General features: G+C 41.2%; 3 protein-coding genes across 5 annotated transcripts; 1 reads left to right on the top strand and 2 right to left on the bottom strand.

Annotated features, from left to right (window-relative positions):
* Positions 1-331: 331 nt before the first annotated feature.
* LOC135680510 (protein terminal ear1-like) lies at positions 332-3,108 on the bottom strand. 2 transcript variants are annotated; one of them, XM_065194476.1, is made up of 6 exons: positions 2,449-3,108; positions 2,042-2,207; positions 1,550-1,957; positions 1,359-1,478; positions 870-1,011; positions 332-798 (listed from the first exon to the last, which is right to left on the bottom strand). In XM_065194476.1, the coding sequence occupies exons 1-6, from the start codon at positions 3,038-3,040 to the stop codon at positions 547-549; spliced, it is 1,680 nt and encodes a 559-aa protein (XP_065050548.1). In that variant the 5' UTR covers positions 3,041-3,108; the 3' UTR covers positions 332-546. The 2 variants fall into 2 exon arrangements, with proteins under 2 accessions (XP_065050548.1, XP_065050547.1); XM_065194475.1 differs by having other exon boundaries at positions 1,550-1,975.
* Positions 3,109-5,855: 2,747 nt separating this feature from the next.
* Positions 5,856-11,682, top strand: LOC103994119 (prefoldin subunit 2). Of its 2 annotated transcripts, XM_009414417.3 has the most exons (3): positions 5,856-6,236; positions 7,370-7,434; positions 11,013-11,682. In XM_009414417.3, exon 3 carries the CDS (start codon positions 11,018-11,020, stop codon positions 11,453-11,455), a length of 438 nt encoding a protein of 145 aa, XP_009412692.2. In that variant the 5' UTR covers positions 5,856-6,236; positions 7,370-7,434; positions 11,013-11,017; the 3' UTR covers positions 11,456-11,682. The 2 variants fall into 2 exon arrangements, with proteins under 2 accessions (XP_009412692.2, XP_009412693.2); XM_009414418.3 differs by lacking the exon at positions 7,370-7,434 and having other exon boundaries at positions 5,866-6,236.
* A 446-nt stretch (positions 11,683-12,128) lies between these two features.
* On the bottom strand, positions 12,129-16,924 carry LOC135680512 (E3 ubiquitin-protein ligase RGLG2-like). Its single transcript, XM_065194477.1, has 11 exons — positions 16,365-16,924; positions 15,497-15,581; positions 15,271-15,411; positions 15,068-15,181; positions 14,876-14,973; positions 13,693-13,772; positions 13,460-13,565; positions 13,243-13,370; positions 12,951-13,137; positions 12,710-12,766; positions 12,129-12,558 (listed from the first exon to the last, which is right to left on the bottom strand). The coding sequence occupies exons 1-11, from the start codon at positions 16,590-16,592 to the stop codon at positions 12,478-12,480; spliced, it is 1,305 nt and encodes a 434-aa protein (XP_065050549.1). The 5' UTR covers positions 16,593-16,924; the 3' UTR covers positions 12,129-12,477.
* Between the last annotated feature and the right edge of the window lie 982 nt (positions 16,925-17,906).

A 17,906-nucleotide genomic window follows, 5' to 3' on the forward strand; every position in this document is an offset into this window, starting at 1 on the left:
AAGATCGATCTTAAAAGTTGCATTGATTGGTCATGGCCTCGTGCGAAGCAATGTCAAGGAGGCCCCTCGGTTGAAGACAACGTCTGAGGACTGAGCATAGCCAACCCTATGACATCAAGCTAATCTTTAAGCCTTGAGATGGAAATAAAAGGTTGAACAAGATGAACACTCGTGAAGTGGACCGTGTTGGAAGCAGAAGGTTATGGGCATATTATTATATTTGGAGGCATCAAAAGCCCCCCCAGCATCGAGTTTTGCCGGGCGGTGAACGCTCCACCGACAAGTTGGGCACAAGAAATGCCTCTTCCCAGCTCGATTGGCTCAAGGGAAATTTATCTCAAGATGATAAATGATTAATACCACTAAATCCTTGATACAGTCACTGTAGAAGCATCCCAAAGCTTAGATTCTCCATACTTCCTAATACAACATAGAGAGAGATGGCTACCAGCTCTGCGAGGAAGCGCCAGCATATCAAGGATGACTCTTGCAGAGTTAAGCTTCGCCCACCGTCCTCGGTCACGCCTCGTCGCTGTCGCCGGCGCCTCAGTGATCAGGCGGGGCGTAGGTTGAGGCAGTCGTCGAGGACGCCGCGCACCGGTCGACTTCCGCCGGCGCCACCGACGCTCCATCGGCCAAGTTGTTTCCTCTTGCAGTGGCTTCACGCCCGCCGGCGACCGGGACGGGATCGGTGAGCTGCCTCCCGTCTCGCGGGGGAGAAAGGACCACCGGCATGTACTCGTCGTCGTGGCACGCGAACCTGGAGTGCCGGAAGTGCTCCATTAGAGCCTCCAAGCCCTTGCAAGACCACAAGCCCAGACGTCAGAGATTCCCGCAGCATTCACCTAAAACCTAACTAAGAGAGCAACCTGCAACCGAGCGTAGGTGATTTGGCAGATCTTTCGCGAGTTGAACACTTCCCACGGCTGCTGATGGAAGGCCTTGTAGAGTCTGAAGGCCGCCTCCGGCGACGTCAGGTTCACAAACCCGTAGCCGACGTTGCACTTGTTGCTACAGAAACACAACACCGAGATCATCGCCACATAATTTTGTATCGTGTCTTGTCCAAAAGCTGCTTTTAGGGTCCCAATTCATGTAGAAGTGTTGTTTGTGCTCTGATGGGTCATTTCAATCTCACCGCCAAATCAATCAAACGAGAACTATAGTGAGTGAGTTTCGTTCATTACCTACTCTATGCCTGCAAAGCCTTTTGACTTCTGATTAGCGTTTGATGGGTTCTTTCAGCTTCAGCACATTTGTCAGGGTTTTTACTCTGTTCTCCTCATTCCTTGTTTCTTATTATTCTTTTGATTCAAAAGAAACAATCAACTGCTGAAGCAGTTACTGTTTAAACTTACTTGAAATCGATGGGAAGATAGACGAAGTCGTAGGCGGAGATGGGATCATCATCTTCCTCGCCAATCTGCTCGTTGCAGTGCTTGCAGTGGTTGTCCAGCATGTTCAGAAGCAGCTTCCGACTGCACCACCAAGCCATTCATTTGTAAGAGATGAAGCATTACGAGATGAAATAAGGAAAGAGTATGCTAACCTGTACTTGTTGGGGATGTTTCTGATCATCACCGTGGTTCTGGAATCACTACGAGAGGATGGGCGTGATTCTTCCGGCTGCACTTCCTTGAAGAGAAACTTGGAATCGCCTTCTTTCTTCTGATGAGTCTTCCAACTGCTGTTCGTTCTATGATGATGCACGTTCGATGATGGTGGTGGTGATGGGTACTCGTTCTTGCTGCATTCGCTCACCCTTCTGTTCCTTCTTTCCACGATGCCCGCACTGTCGTGAGCATCGCAAGCACTGCTGTTCTTCAGCAACGCCGATGGATTACCAACTTCTCGGAATTCTTTACCAGGAGAGGAAGACGACAGCGGCTTAGGACCGCTCCGAATCCATCGACTGGCCTTTGGGTTACCTCTCAGAAGCCTCGGAGGCAATGGAAAGCTGTTCATAAAGTAAACACTGCACCATGAATTACATGTGTGAGTGACCAAATCGAAAGAGAAAAAGGAAGGAAGGAGATGTCACCTTCTTGTTTGGCTTCCGGTTGCTCCGAATTGGAGCACCAAGCGCCTTCCATGAACCTCTTTGCCGTGGAGCTCGGAGAGGGCGCGAGCGGCGTCTCTTTTGTCGTAGAACTCCACCAGCAAGTGGTGTTGCTTCGATGTCATCACCCTCACTTCCTTCACAGCTCCTACATGCCATTAAGATAAAATCTCTCTCTCTCTAAGCCATGCAAAACCGAGTCATAAAGAAACATGGTACATATAGCAAGAAGTACAGAACGAAACAAAGGATATCTAATGATAGAATACAAGGAAGACAGCACCCAACATATATTACAGAGATCTCTTCAAGATTTGTTTCTTGTTTGATCTTTCTTGGTATCTTTGAACTAAATCGGTGAAGATATAATGGTTAGAAATCATCCATACCGAAGGCTTCAAAGATTTGTCTGAGAGCAGCGCAGGACACGGTCGGGTCCGAATTAAGCACCAAGATGGAACCCTGGTTAGGTTCGTCGAGGCCGGAGGCTGCAAACTGAGCCGAAACCGCCGGCCATCCGGTCAGTCCGCGGCCTCCCACGCCGTCGCTGTACCATCCCCATGGACACGCAAGGTTCCCGGTGATGGTGGCGGGGAAGTGCTGCCGCGTCGCGGGGTGCTCGCGGAACGCCATCACCGCCGCCTGCGCGCTCCTCAGATCGTAGAAGTGGACGGTGACGATTCCCTGCGCTGTCAGCGCCACCGTGTCCACCGCCTGCACACCGCCGAACGGCTCCATCGCCGCCCTCACCTCCGCCTCCCCCACGTGCGGCGGCACCATGTTCAGCACCACCGATCTACTAGCCGCCTCTGGAGGCGCTACAAGTGTCACCGCTACGGCAGTCGGCGGTTGAGGAGGAGGATGACGGTAAGGGAAGTAAAACTGCAGCGGATGGGCAACGACAGCGAACCGGCTGCTCGACGCCGGGTGGAACTCCGCCGCCGCCGGATCGAGAAGAGTTCCCCGGGCTTCCGGCTCCATCTCCCGACCCAACCAAAACGACACAGCTCACACGCCAATACGCCGTGTCTCTCCCCCCACATAAGCTTCTTCCAAATGCGTTATATAGAGTGAACCGGTACAAAAGAAGCGATATATCGGGGGAGGAAAAAGGATGGCAATTACCATAGCAGAAAGCGGCGTTTTAATGCGGTGGCAGTATGGCGGCGCACTCCCCTCTTCAATGGGTGGATAGCGACGCCCGTCCTTTATATTCGCACCCCGACGTCGGTAAGACTGCACGCCCTCCGTGTCACGTCGCAGGCGGAAAAACTCCTGGAAGGGGAGTTATTTATCACTAATGGGCAAAACCGTCTTTTCAATATACAAAATAACCCTTTGGGAAGGGAGATTAACGCAAAAGAAGCGAAAAGACGACAATATTAAATGACTATAGTGCCCCTGCTCTCGGGGTTGCAGCCTCAGGGTTGTCTCTTCGTCTACCTTTCCTCTTTTACCATGGGGAATCCTTCTGGGCCGGCGTCTGTGGCTGTGCCTGCACATTCCTGGAGGATGCAGGAAGCAGAGCGTCAGAGAGAGAGAGAGAGGAGATAATTTGGGAGGTGAGACTGGTCGATTTTGCCTGTGATTGCTCATTTCCAAGAAGGAAAGGAAGAGGGATGATTTGTTGTACGCAGAGCCTTGAACCAATGGACAAACATGGCATTTTGCTTTGCAGGTTGGCATAGAGTGGGAGGCAGCATGAGAGAGAGAAAGATGTTAACATGATCATATTGCTTCACAATGTCAGAGAAATAAATAGCTGGAGTGCAAGATGATGGAGATCAGGGATGTGTGCATGGGATGAGACGAAATGGGGAGTGAGAATGTGTCTATATATATATATATATATATATATATATATATATATATATAATATTTTATAATAATAATATGTTTTATAAATTTTATATATTATAATAATATTTTTAAATATAAAATATATTAAAATATTAAAAATAATAATATTTATTTATTTTATCTAGTTCAATCAAACTAAATAGTTCATAATTGACTCATATAATGAAGATGATGAAATATAAAGATACACGAGAGTGTCTTGTTTGTGACAGAGACAAAGCAACGCTGCCCATGAGCATATTGACACCTATAATGAAAATGATGAGATAAAAAATTATAGAATATATAATTTTTATAGAAAATAAATATATTTTATATGTGTCTTAAAAAGTATCATATATTTTATTTTTTTCTCAAATAGTATTCCTATTTTTTTTTTAAATCATTAATTTTTGATTTTCTATCAATTTTTAACTATTATATTATTTTCATTTGACTCGATTATAATATTTTTCAATAACATTTATAGTATTTTTATTAAGATATTGTAAATGACAACATGTCTCTTTGATTGTCATTACTCATAGATCATTAAAATATCATATTTTTAGGTTTATAATTAGTTTGATTGAAATTAAGAGTCCTTTTTAATCAAAACATTACAATAAACCAAAAATATTATAACAAACCAAAACACTCTAATAGATAGAAAAATTTTCGACGGATCATTTGAATATTTTTTAAATTAAAAATATTATTTGAGAAAAATAAAAGTGGGGTGCTGATTAATTTTCTAGAAAAATGGCTCTCGTGGATCAGCAAAAAGTCGTGAATAAAAAGGTGTGGATGCATTAACATCTTAAAGTCAACGAGATGGATTAAAAGAACAAAAGTAGCAGAAGAGCTGTAGACTTCAGCAAAGTTGTATCAGATGCTAACTGGGAATGGATTAAATCTGAATAATCATATGATTTTATTTCCTTCCTTTTATTATTATTATTTGAATCTATACCATTAGTTCCCTAAATGTGCAATCACATTAAATGTACAAGATTCAAGTGATGCAATAGGATATATTAATTATGGCCAAACTGCAAAATCGAACAGATTAATTTGAACTTCACAGATTGATTTTTCTTAGGATGTTTTAAGAAGATAACAAAGATGGAGAATAGGAGAGAGTAATAAATATAATAAAATTGTATTATTATTGTAAATATCATTTAGAATTCTTTTTTTTCATTTTTTTAAATGGAAATAACTAAAATATCGACTTCCCACATCACACCTCTTTGCTCGCCCAAACATGAGCACATGTATTACTACTACTCGCGCATCGCCATCACTTGTTCCAACTCACAGCTCTTTTTCCTCTCTCTCTCTCTCTCTCTCTGCAGCCCAAAGAGAGAGAAGGGGTGTCTCTTGCTGCTCACTGAGGTGGTGCAGCTGCAGATGCAGGGATTGTGGACCAGCTTGCCATCTCCTCACCGATGCTGCCATGCAGTCTTTCGAAACCCAGGAGATGGCCAGCAGTTGATCCTCCATCCTGCATCTTTGTCTGCTCTTAAAGATTCAAAAGAAATGTCCTCTCTCTCTCTCTCTCACTCATGTATTAGGTAGGAAAAAGAAGTGCAGCTACCGTGGCCTTTGTCCAGGGAGTAGCTGACAGTACTAGCTGGACCCACATTTATCAAAACATTCCATCCATGTCTTTCTACATGTGGTGACTCCATCAAGAAGCATACAGGCACTTCTCTTTCTCTCCCTTCTTATGTACATATGTATATTCTATAGCAATAGCATGTCGGCAGAGCTTTTGTCACTCGAAAGATGAGAGCAAGTCAGTGCTGCTTGTCATGGCATGGGGTGTCCGTTTCTGATATCATAGACTTTGCTTGCCTTTGTTGGGAAGTGCTGTTTGCCACCATCTGTTGCTTGCTTGCTCGCTTGGAATAAGGAGGCTGTGGCGGCCTCACTTGGGTTTGAGGAGTCTGTTGTGATCGGTGCCGGACAACCAGTCGATCAATCACGATGCTGCTGCCAGCGGTGGTGTGATGATGGTCGACAAGTTTCGAGTGGGCCCCCGGCCGAGGCGCTCGCCTGGCCCAATTTGAATCTTAATTGAAATCGACTCAACTCGAGTTGAAACCAAATGTTACAACCGGTTCAACCAAGCCGAATTGAGCTAAACCCAACAACATCCACTCCCCGCCCCTGGCGCCAGCGCGGCGCCCGCAGCAACCCTATTCTCCCGATCGCTCGCTCCTCGTCGCCGTCGCCGATTCCTGCCGGTCCTCCCCTCATCCGACCAGTGGTGGCCGTACATCCTCATCCGTGCTTCTCCCGACTTCGGCATCCGCCTCCTCTTCGATCCAAGGTTAAATCCTCTGCTTCTCCCATCGCCGTTTTGCTTGCCCACATCCTTCTCTTCGGATGCTGTTGCGCTGCGTTTTTAGTTGAATATATCCGATCATTCGGTGGTCTTTTTCTACATCATCGTGTGTTACAAAGTCGGGGTCTTGCAACCGTTTGGCATGTTGTTTGGAATTAGATGTAGATTTGTGATTTGTTAGTGTCGATCTCATCATCGATAAACCGTCTACTTGAATTCTGCTTTCAAACACAAAATCCAACCAAGCGAAGCTTTCGATAGTTAATATTTCAATATTTTGATGTATAAATGGCAAGGGATTGTTTGGCATTTTTCAGTGGCTTGAATATCTGGTTTCTTCGTTGTTGTTAATCTATAGGTTATGTTGGTCAGAACCATCCCTTAGAGCAGAGTGGAATATTGTTTTCTCTTTTCGAGAAAGAAACTAACTTTAGGGATCAATCATCGTTTTTGGGCTTTAGGGCAGTTTATGGTTTGTTTATTATGATGGGAGCGATCATGCAATCATCACCTGATGGTTTTGTCCCAGCAATTAGGTGAAAGGCGAAATGGAATTTACATTAGCAAAATATCACGGCTCTTGATCTTTTTGCCTTTTGCAAAGGGTAAGTGACGAAGGTAGATTTTGATCCCTGGACCTTTACAAAATCTTTACTAACAAAGCTAGCTAACATATTAAAAAATATGTCGGATAAGGGTCTTGTACCCTCAACTTTTTGGTAATTGGGTCTGGTATACCACCACCAGACCATTGTTTTAGGTGGGACTCTTGATGTTGAATAAAACCCTAGCTCAAATCCCCATGTTTTGGCCTCTTCTGACTAGTCATGACCAGCTTGATTGTCATAAACATATACTTTCACAAGTGACTTAATTCATTTTGAGGATCTAACCATAATGGTTCAAGCTGTTAGAAAGGCTAACCATAAAGATCTAGCCATTTTGGGTCTCAGGAATCAATTTGCTTGATCGGTGTTGCCGGTATGGGTGATGAATACAGAAACTTTAAGAGAATTGCCATCAGACTGTACACTTGGGTTTCAAACATTTTATGATAGTGTTCCATTTACTGTTTGAAGCCGTCATGCATATATATTGATTACTATGTTTATCTAAAGGTATCCCTTTGCTCCAAAACCTTGATTGGTATATTTGAAGAGCAGAAAGGTCACCTGACATTCAGGTACTTGACCCCCACTATCTCCAACTACTGTTGATTATGATGTGTCAATTGCGTTAATATTTCCTTGGCAGTTCTTTTCCCTCTAATCGTTTCAGGATAACTTGTTCAATAAGGTTGAATTTCTTTTAAGCAAAATGAGCTTCTGACAAGTATGATTTAATGCCTTTGAGCCTTTAAGGAGTTGCAATTAATTTTTGAAATTTGTTATCGTTCAGAATGAATCTACTGCATTTTGTGAGAATACATTCATAACCTCATATCTCCTCTGCTTGTGTTGTAGGCATTTTTCCATTTATAACATGTTAACCAATCAGAATTCTAATAGAAAAGTAGTAACTAACAAAAGAAAGGTTCTTACGAATTAAATACTTCTGTAAATACTAATCATAACAAATAGCTGTTTTAAGGTGTTTCTTGATTGGTGATATATTTCAGTTCTGTTCTATGTGGTTCTTTTCTTTCTCAAGGACTTGGGACCATGGCATGGCTTCTTGTTCCTTCGTCCATCCTTTGTTGACATTATGTATATCATCTCTACAGAGAAATGTGAGCAACACATGTAAACAAAACTATATCCAAATGATTTGTTTTCTTTTGATTGTAACAAATGAAAATGAGAAATTCATGGGCGATCAGTACCCCAAAGCAGACAGATTCATTTAATTATCAACTAATATGTGTTTCGACTTGCACATTATGTCATGATTGTCAACCCTAAATCAAGTCATTTAATGTCATCACCAACATAACTTGTGAATATCATGTGTTTTTATGAGAAATCATATCTCATTAGGAATTTAAACATCTCCCTTCTGCATAGGTTCTATTACTGAATAATTTTTCAACTATTAATCATAGCCAATTACAATACATGTCTTTCATTAAACACATGCATTAGTAAAAATCAATGATCGTTGTTTCGCTCGGACCGGTACGAAACGGGTGGCACATTCTGGTCCGAGCGCTAATCGATACGCGGACCCACCCCGGTCTGCCATATAAAGGGAAGTGGGAAACCTTAAATCCCACTTCCGCCCCACCTTCGCTTCCCACGAGATCGACGCTGCAACTGTGACTTCTCATCGCTACGACCTCTGCTTGCCCCAATAGATGCTGCACTCTGCCACACAACCAATTCTAGGATTGATGCTTCTCACAAAATCAATTCTAGGATTGATCGTTGCACATCGCGCTAATCACTTCTCATGTATGTCTCTTCTTCTCTTCCTCCTTCCTCCTCAGTTGCTTCCTTTTCTTCCTCCTCCCTCCATTGTCCCTTCCTCTTCTCCCTCTTTTTCTTCCTCGTTGAAACATCGGTACATACCACAATATACCTTGTGTCGATACACCGGTACAAACTAATACGTACTAGCCCAACAAATCTCCAAGACGGGTCCGGTACCAGAAATGGTGAACCCTCGTCAATGATCGTCGTTTCGCCTAGACCGATATAAAATGGGTGGCACATATTGGTCCGAGTGCTGACTGATACGCAGACCCACTTTGGTCCAGTCCAAAAGTGGGAAACCCTAAATCTGACTTTTGCACCGCCTTCGCCTCTTAGGCGATCCATGCTGCAATCACGACTTATCACTGCTATGACCTCTGCTTGCCGCGATGGACGTTGCACACTATCATGCGATCGACACTTCTCACGTAGGTTACCGACAACCTTCGCTTGTTGCGACTGATGTTGCACATCGCCACACACGATATTTGCCCTAATCACTTCTCAGGTATGCCTCTTCTCTTCTTCCTCCTTTGTCGCTTCCTCTTCTTCCCTCTTCCTTCCTCCTTTCTCCACCGTCCCTTCCTCTTCTCCCTCTTTTTCTTTCTCTTCGAAGCATCGGTACTTACCAGTGTTCCGTATGTTAGTACATCCGTACAGACTTGTATGTATTAGCCTGACAAATCTCTAAGATGGGTTTGATACCCAAAATAGCGAACCCTGGTCAATGATCGTTGTTTCACCCGGATCGGTACAAAATGGGCGGCATATACCAGTTTGAGCACTGACCGATATACGGATCCACCCTGGTCTGGTTCACGATATAAAAGGAAAGTGGGAAACCCTAAATTCCACTTTCGTACCACCTCCGCTTCTCACACGATCGATGCTGCAACTATGAGTTCTCACCGCTACGAACTCTGCTTGCCATGATAGGTGCTACACACCACCATGCGACCAATGCTGCGATCGACGCTTCTCACACAGATGGCTATTGGTGACCTCCGCTTGTCGCAACTTCGTTGCACACCGCCATGCAAGATATTTGCCCTAATCACTTCTCAATTACTTCTCAAGTATGTCTCTTCTCCTCTTCATCCTTCCTTCTTCCTCCTCCTACGCATCTTCCTCTTCTTTCGTCTTTCCTCTTCTCCCTCTCTTTTTTCCTCTCTAAAACACCGGTACTTACTAGTGTACTGTGTGTCAGTATGCTAGTACATATTGGTATGTACCGGCCCAACAAATCTCCAAGATGGGTCCGATACCTGAAATGGCGAACCCTCGTAAAAATGTTCAGGCTTAACATCAACAATTCACTTGAATGGTTAAGCTGCTGAAATAACAACATATGAATGCTTTTGTAATCTCTGCACGAAGTTGGTTGGTAGATTATACATGCATGATTTTGAGAAGGCATCTTGAATACTACTTGCTGCCTTGACAATATTTCTTTCTGATGTTACACTTTGTGACATCAAGTTAAAAAGATCTGTTCATATATACACATACTGCCATCTTATTTTTCCAATTTGTATGCTCAAAATATTCTCATTTTTCCATATGAGTATGTATGGTGTTGGATGGTCTAGATTTGTTTGTAACGAATTGCATCCATAATCTTTTTGAGGGGCATAATGAGAAAACGACAATGTATCCACTTGGCAACCAACAAGAACTGATTTGGAATATGTGGTATGATTACAACTTATCATTTCTATATATGTGGTTTGTATATTGAGATTGCATGGAGACAATGTGAGATTCAACCATAGCCTGCAGTATTCATTCTTCTGTTCTATTATCAGCTTTATAAATCCCATATTTATCTAGTGCCTCTTCTATTTCAATCCTCAACTACTTCTCATCTTCCCAACATGTTCCACCTGACCATAGTGGACAATTAATGTTGCCGGCCTCTATCTCCCCAATCAAGAATCAGACCAGTTCATACTCTTACTTCTTTGGACTTTCTTTGTCTCAGTTGGACTGCAACAGGCAGTCACATTTGCCACCGGCAGCCTCTTCTTCATTCATATTGCCAAGAGAGGCCACCATCCCCAATCATGGACCATATTCGTTAAGTCTGATATCTTGGTCCTTAAATTGGTTGCAATTGGAAGAAGACAGATAGGATAAGTATGAGATTACCTTTTTACTTTCCATGAATGATCAATCACTCGAGTGAATAAATTGGTTACTGCGAGTTAAGTCTCATCCATTGTTATCTTGATAATTGCGGAGAAAATGAGGTTACCGCATGAACAATGTGCGAGTAGATGTACCATGGCAAATGCCAAATGATTCCAGCTTTATGTATTTTCACCTTATATAACCTGCGATGCATTTTCAGGAACAATGGCCAGCAAAACTAGCAGTGACAGTCGGGAGCCGATGAATGAGCAAATAATTTTAAACATGTATGGAAACATGCGCTCAGAAATTAACCAGATCTACTCAAAGATCACTGAGTTAGAGATGGAAGTCAGTGAGCACTCTCTTGTAATCAGTGCCATACAACCACTTGATCCATCACGTCGCTGCTACCGAATGGTCAGTGGTGTGCTGGTCGAGAGGACGATCAAGGACGTCCTGCCTGCTGTGCAGCGCAACAAGGAAGGTCTCGAGGAGGTCATTGCTCGCCTCAATGAGGCATTGGAGAGGAAGAAGAAGGAGATTTCAGAGTTTGAATTGAAGTATAAGATCAAGATAAAGAAAGCCGACAGTGAGACCAAAGAGGACACCAACCAAAAAGAAGGTTCTGCGCAGGGGGTTCTTGTAGGCCCTGCAAGTTAATAAAAGTTGCTAGGAAATGGTGTTTTCCTTGGCTTTTTAAATCTGGTTTATATTTTTCTAGACAGAAAACATGATCTTATGAAGTTTCGTGTTGCATGCATGTCCTGATGAGCTGTAGTAGAATTTGATGGAACGAACCACTGAAATCCGATGATGGTATTGTAGTTATTCACGAGTTGTTCTTTGCTTGTGTGCAAGTAAAGCCATTAATCCATGCATTGATCTGATGTCTCGTCTTGGTTCTTGGCTGTTTGTACTTTCTATCAGCTAAAATTCGAGGAGGATTTGGCTTGTTCAAGGTTCTGTTGGAACTCCTTTTCGAGGAGTTCATATTTAGGTTAGGTGGCTTGCTCACATGACCTCTAATGCTTTGGTTTAGCGTGTGCGATTGGGTAGATTCGTCATGGTATCCAAACCAAACCAACTGTTGAGAAACACGTAATTATTCACAAGCAATTTCGAGGCTTCTAATAATCATAACAAGAAAATACAAAAGAAGTAAGAAAAAATCAGGAGATCTTTTGATTAGATAGACAACAATTTAATTGCCAAGTCGAAAAAGGTTACGAGTGACACCCCACCAAGAGCGCTAAAAAAAAAAAAATCATTTAAAGTTGAAATGCAGTTGATAATTCCATTTGGCACCTGTTACGTTCCCCCAATACAGTCCACATTAGCAAATCTTGAGATGTATCAATTGAATGATAACTGTTGCATTGAATCAGTTGACATCTAAATGGCTACAACATATTACACAATGAATCCATCAAAATCTTCTAGTACAAGCACCCATTAACCACATGAACATTTATGAATCCAGGCTAACTATGATAACAATTAACTTTTAAAAGAAAAAAATCTATTAGAACCAAGTCCGGCAATGCAAACAAAACACCAACGGCCTTGGCGGAGGAGGAGGACGAGCATATGTGCAATTGTACAACTGACAGATCTCCAAGCATACATAATCCAGATGCATTCATTAAGCCCGGAGGACATTGTTTTCAGATATGGCTGGCACCTCAATAGAGCTTTATCCTTGTATGGATTTCCCTACGACAGATAGGGCATGTCTGAAGACTAGGACCACAGTCAGAACATGTCTGCATGACGAGAAAGCAATCGCCCACACACACAAAAAAAAGGGAACAAATTAGTCAAAAGAGAAGTTGAGCTTGTAATTTGCTCGAGATGCTTGGATGTACAATAGATGTCTGTAGTGAGAAGATAAAAAGCAGGGTTAGAAATGGTTACCAGGTGCCCGCAGCCAAAAGCCATATCTCTCGTATTGGTGAGACAAATAGGGCAAACCTGCCAAAAACACAAGATCATGACTGACAGTGCTTAAGAGAATGTAACTGGAGCTAGCTGTGAAATTTTGACAATGTAGAAGACTTTGATCATATACCAGATAATGAGATGTGATTTAATAACACATGGAAGATCAATGGACTAAGGAGGGAACAAAACTGAAAAGTTCTTCATATAGTTTTACCTGATCTTCAAATGAAGAACTTGGTGCAGAAGGATGTTCGCTAGATGCTGTTTCATAACCAGGGTAAGGTGGTGCACTCTGCTGGAAAGTTGTTGACTTGTAATTAGTATATCCAACAGAAGGAGCATGATGATTTCCAGTAGGTGGAGGGAGAGCGATCGTTTGTGGAGACTTTCCAGATCGGCGACTGCATGATCATGGGAGGAATCAGAACGTACCAAAAAAAGAAGATATCATTGTGGCTGAAAAAAATCAGAAGTAATAGAAAGATTAAGATGGTCAGCAACCATACCCCAAAATCCCCATTTCTATTGTGGCTTTATATTGTGAAGGTATTTCCATCAATGCTTCAAGAGCAAATAGTGCCTCTTTTCTTGTCTGCGGTATATTCTTTGACATAATCTCGGTAAAATTTACAAACTGTAGGCCAATGCAGATTCACAAAATTAAGAGCTGCATCACACAAAGGTAGGAGCTGCTTCAAAAATTTGAATCCAAATTTACCAAACCTGGAAATTATCGAAGGAACGGGCAGGAATGTTATCATCAAATTCTTTCATCATGTCCCAAGGGCCATCTCCAACTCCAACTAAAATTATTGACAATGGGAATTCGCTGCAACAGAAGAAGTAAGAAAATGCCAGTTTTTCAGTTTGAAAAGAAGCCAATATGTAATGATAATTTTCAAGACAAACATTTAACAATCATTTTAATGCCACATATAAAAAGTAATACAACTTACCTAGCTTTAACAATAGCATCAACAGTCTTCTGTTCTTGGGAGCTTAAATGACCAAATTGAGTATCCACACTCCTTGTAACCTGTACAACCCAATATTTTTAGGATAAGCTGATCATTTTGACATAACCCCATAAATTGTTCCAAACATGAAAGGTCATTCCATTACTGCTAAGGAAATATCATTGAATTACTCCAGCGGCAAGTCAAATCGTGTTCTCAAATTCTGTCCAGGGATATAACAATGGGAAGTTGCTTATTCAAAGACTTGCACAGAATCAATGAGGGTTTAACCATGCCTGATGTGGATTATGACAGAACTAAGTAAAGGCCGGTCTATTGTTTTGCTACCTAGCAATGTGGTAAAATAAAGGTGAGTTGAGGTTTATAGTAGAAAATTTTTTACGTCTTTGTTAACACATGGAACCCAACATATTAGCATCCAGTTCTAATAAGCTTTCCTGCACGCTTATTTCTTGAACTTAAATAGATGATGCAGCAGAGATGATGCAGCAGAAATTTTAACAAATGATGAAGACATTTCTATTTCTCAAAAATTTTATTTCTACTTCTTGAAAGTCAAGGGAATACATGTTCGATACATCTTTGTTATAATACTATCCAAGTTCATTGAGATCATTAATCAGTTCCCATGCATGTATGCCTAACACTGACAAGCAAGAATCGAGCCTTGAGATCGTTGCAAGTTCTCCAGGATCCTTATTTTACTGCATAGCACTCCTTTGTTCTGCTGCTAAAAGACTTAATTCTATTGACTATGGAACCATGATCAAGAAATCTCAAAAGGAATGAATACCCATATTTGGTGTCTATTGTCAAGCAAACATCATCTCTGTACACAGACATGCACATGTACATGTGTTGTGTGTTATGTATGTACGAATGCATACTGGAACGTCTATCAGCAGGAGATATAGACATTAATATAGTCCAAGAATAATTCCTGTCATTCCAAAGCTAGTCCTCATTTTTCTGCTGCCTTCATGATAAATATATAAGTCAACAAACTTCCGTCAAGAACAATGACTATGGTTAATCATCAACAATTGGTTCCTGCTATTAATGTCCTTTACAAGGGTCTGCTAAAATATTTAATAACATCATAACTTATCTAATTGTTTTACATCATGAAATATAGGCTGTCCTAAAATCAAGGGAAATATACCTGCCCATCAGCAATTATCAGTAAAACATGGTACTGTCCACCACTCTGTTCCACAATGGTCATAGCCATCTCAATAATTGGTGCAAAAGAGGTTGGACCTGGAGGTAGTAAAAAAAAAAAAGGATCCACTAAATAAGTGAAAATATTAATCACTGATTAAGCCAAACAGAAAAGCAACAGAATTACAAATACCAGCCAATCGCAAATGGGGAAGAAGCTCTCTGTATTGCACCAGAGTGTCTTGAAACCCGTTACATGGTCTCCCATCCGGACAAAAACTAAAGACGTCTCGGTCATGTGTGGATGCTGACAAAAGAAAAATATTTAACACCTTAAAGAACACAAAACAACCCATGGTATGTCTATGGAAATACCTAATGGCAAATAATATTTACCATCTCCAAACCCAAAACAAGGGATCAAATTGTCTTCATCAAATGCTGATAATGTTCGTCCGATGATGGAAATCGCTTGTTCATAAGGATTTGGTGTATCGCCGATATGATGCAAGCTGCGACCTCCAAATGAAAATTTACCTGGCCGCCATATACACTTTTAATTAAGTTTCACACCTAAATAAGTGATGAACTCACACGTCCATAATCAGCATGATACACTAACCTGTCCACTCATTGCTCTTTGTCAAATCAATACCGACAATTAGATTTGAAGACTCGAGGCCAGCCTGTGCAAGAGCTTCAGTGACCTGCACAAAGAACATTTTATTCCAAATAAAAAATCAAGGGAAGAGATTATCCACACACCAGTATTCAACAACATACAGTAAGCAGTCTGCAACCACCATCAAACATCATAGTGCAACACTTGAATTTAAGCTACCTCTTATAGTGAAAGTCCCATTTGGGTTCATTTAGCTTTATTTTCTATGTTAGAAAACATACAAATGAGGTGATTTAATCGAAATGGACATGGCTCATCGCCAAGGGTCAACTAGGCTATAGGGCAAATATTTGACTCCTTAAGTACTTTAATTCACCACCTTTTCTTTTCAAGCTAATTGTTATGCCTACTAAGAAAAAAGGATCCAACTTGGAGGTAAATTCAAGCCCTAACATGTGCACGATTTGCATGCATAGCGCACCTCCTTGTGTGCTTTATATATCTTGGGTAGTGTTTTCTAAACCCCTTGCGGACTATGGTGGCCTTTCATGGACAAGGGTTTATAAAATAGTATTAATGACCTGCGCACCTAATATTTATTGAAAAAAAGACATTAGATATAGATAACTCCAACAAACAAGGTAAAAAATTTGGTCAACTGATCGCTGGTCACAATGGCTGTCCCTTAAGCGGAAGTGCACGACCAGAGGACATGCCATGATCACCTATCTTTTTCTTGAGACCAACCTAAAGAAAGGAAGGTATCACCAAGCTTTCATTGCGCCCGGTGGAGCACCTGTCATCGTGACAGTCCAAGGAGGAAAAAGAAAACTATGAGAAGCACAATTTCATGAACCCTAGAAAATACCTGTTCCAAAGTATGGTAATTGTCGCTTATCCTCGAATACCTCCTATCAATCGTCGGCCTCGGCCGCGAACCAGGCGGCGGAGACGATTCAGAAGGAGGATCATACGTCTGAGGCGGTGGAGGGTAACTCCGGTACTCTGGCACCTCGCGGGAGTAGCCACGTCGATCCCAGTCCTGGAACGATCCCCTCTCCCGCTCTTCCGAGTCTCTCGAGCTTCCAGCCCCCATCGGAACTCTCGAGAAAAGAAAGGTCCACGTAGGCCTTCGGAATCCACCAGAGACGATTAAGACCGAGAACAGGGGCGGATCTTGCAGATTAAGAAGGGTCAGATCCGGCGGGAAGGTTCGGAGTACGGAGGATCACGGTGGCGGGAGAAGACCAAGTAGGAGACGCAAAGGGAGCCGTCGCGTGTTAACGATGCGGACGCGAGAGAGGTCGCGCTTGGACTACAAGGAACGCGCTCGCCCGTGCGTGTGGTGCAGATGATGAATTGGGTCACGAGGAGGAAGAGGCAGAAGAGGGAGAAGGGAGATTGAGGCGGGGAATTAGGCGATTGCTAATCTGGCCGCGGCCCCCCCGTGAGAGATAGAGAGAGGCGGTTGGGGAAAACGACGCAGACACTGACGTGGCGTGTTCGTCTCTCCAATCTGTCATGGCGTCGCTTATTTTTTTGCTTCCGGAAAATAATATTAAAATAATAAAAATGGGGTTTAGGTGAAATATTAATTTTTAACTCTCTCTCACACATCCCTATTTTGATTTTTTTTTTTTGCAAAAAAGAATAGTTACTATTTTGAGATGGAGAAAAATACCATCAACTATTAATTTTTTTTCTCATTTCCCTCCCTTTCGAGTCAAATCCGGATCCCAAATTAATAACAGTCAACAAAATTAAATAACATTAAATATATTTTTAAATATTAGAAACATGACTTTGCGTCGGCTAGTCAAAAATTAATAATATTAATATTATATCAATAAATATATAAAATATAAATAACATTAAATATATTTTTAAATATTAGAAACATGACTTTGCGTTGACTAGTCAAAAATTAATAATATTAATATTTATTTTACTATATTAATAAATATATAAAATAGTAATAAAACTAAAACTAAAGTATTATAAAAATAAAATAAATAAAATAAAATTATTGTATATTGAGAGAAAACATAATATGGTGATATTATTTGTTTATTTTAGATGAATAACAATAAAGTCATTAAATAAATCAATAAATGTTAAATATTAATTATAAAAAATTTAAAATTTTAAAGATCTTATAAATAATTATAAAATTTAAATGATCATTTTTTATATTTTTTATAGTGCTCGAGTCTATCACATTGAACTATAACTAACATGACGATAGAAACATAAATAATAAATAATATATATATGTTACCTCGATATGATTTATGATATCTATACTTCATAAATATGATAAATGATAACTAATGATATTTTCTCTTCTTCTTTGCCCATTCTCTAAGTTTTCCTCCTGGAGGCAAAAAAAAAAAAAAAACAGAAGATTAAG

The sequence above is a fragment of the Musa acuminata genome, chromosome BXJ1-8, assembly GCF_036884655.1.
Source record: "Musa acuminata AAA Group cultivar baxijiao chromosome BXJ1-8, Cavendish_Baxijiao_AAA, whole genome shotgun sequence".
Classification (NCBI taxonomy): Eukaryota; Viridiplantae; Streptophyta; class Magnoliopsida; order Zingiberales; family Musaceae; genus Musa; species Musa acuminata.

Coding starts and splice junctions, on each gene's coding strand:
- LOC135680510 (XM_065194475.1), bottom strand. CDS start 3,040: ATGGAGCCGGAAGCCCGGGGAACTCTTCTCGATCCGGCGGCGGCGGAG. Junction 2,208..2,448: donor ACAAATCTTTGAAGCCTTCG/GTATGGATGATT, acceptor AATGGCATGTAG/GAGCTGTGAAGGAAGTGAGG. Junction 1,976..2,041: donor ACCGGAAGCCAAACAAGAAG/GTGACATCTCCT, acceptor TTCATGGTGCAG/TGTTTACTTTATGAACAGCT.
- LOC103994119 (XM_009414417.3), top strand. CDS start 11,018: ATGGCCAGCAAAACTAGCAGTGACAGTCGGGAGCCGATGAATGAGCAA.
- LOC135680512 (XM_065194477.1), bottom strand. CDS start 16,592: ATGGGGGCTGGAAGCTCGAGAGACTCGGAAGAGCGGGAGAGGGGATCG. Junction 15,412..15,496: donor AAAGAGCAATGAGTGGACAG/GTTAGTGTATCA, acceptor TATGGCGGCCAG/GTAAATTTTCATTTGGAGGT. Junction 13,566..13,692: donor GATGCTATTGTTAAAGCTAG/GTAAGTTGTATT, acceptor CTTCTGTTGCAG/CGAATTCCCATTGTCAATAA.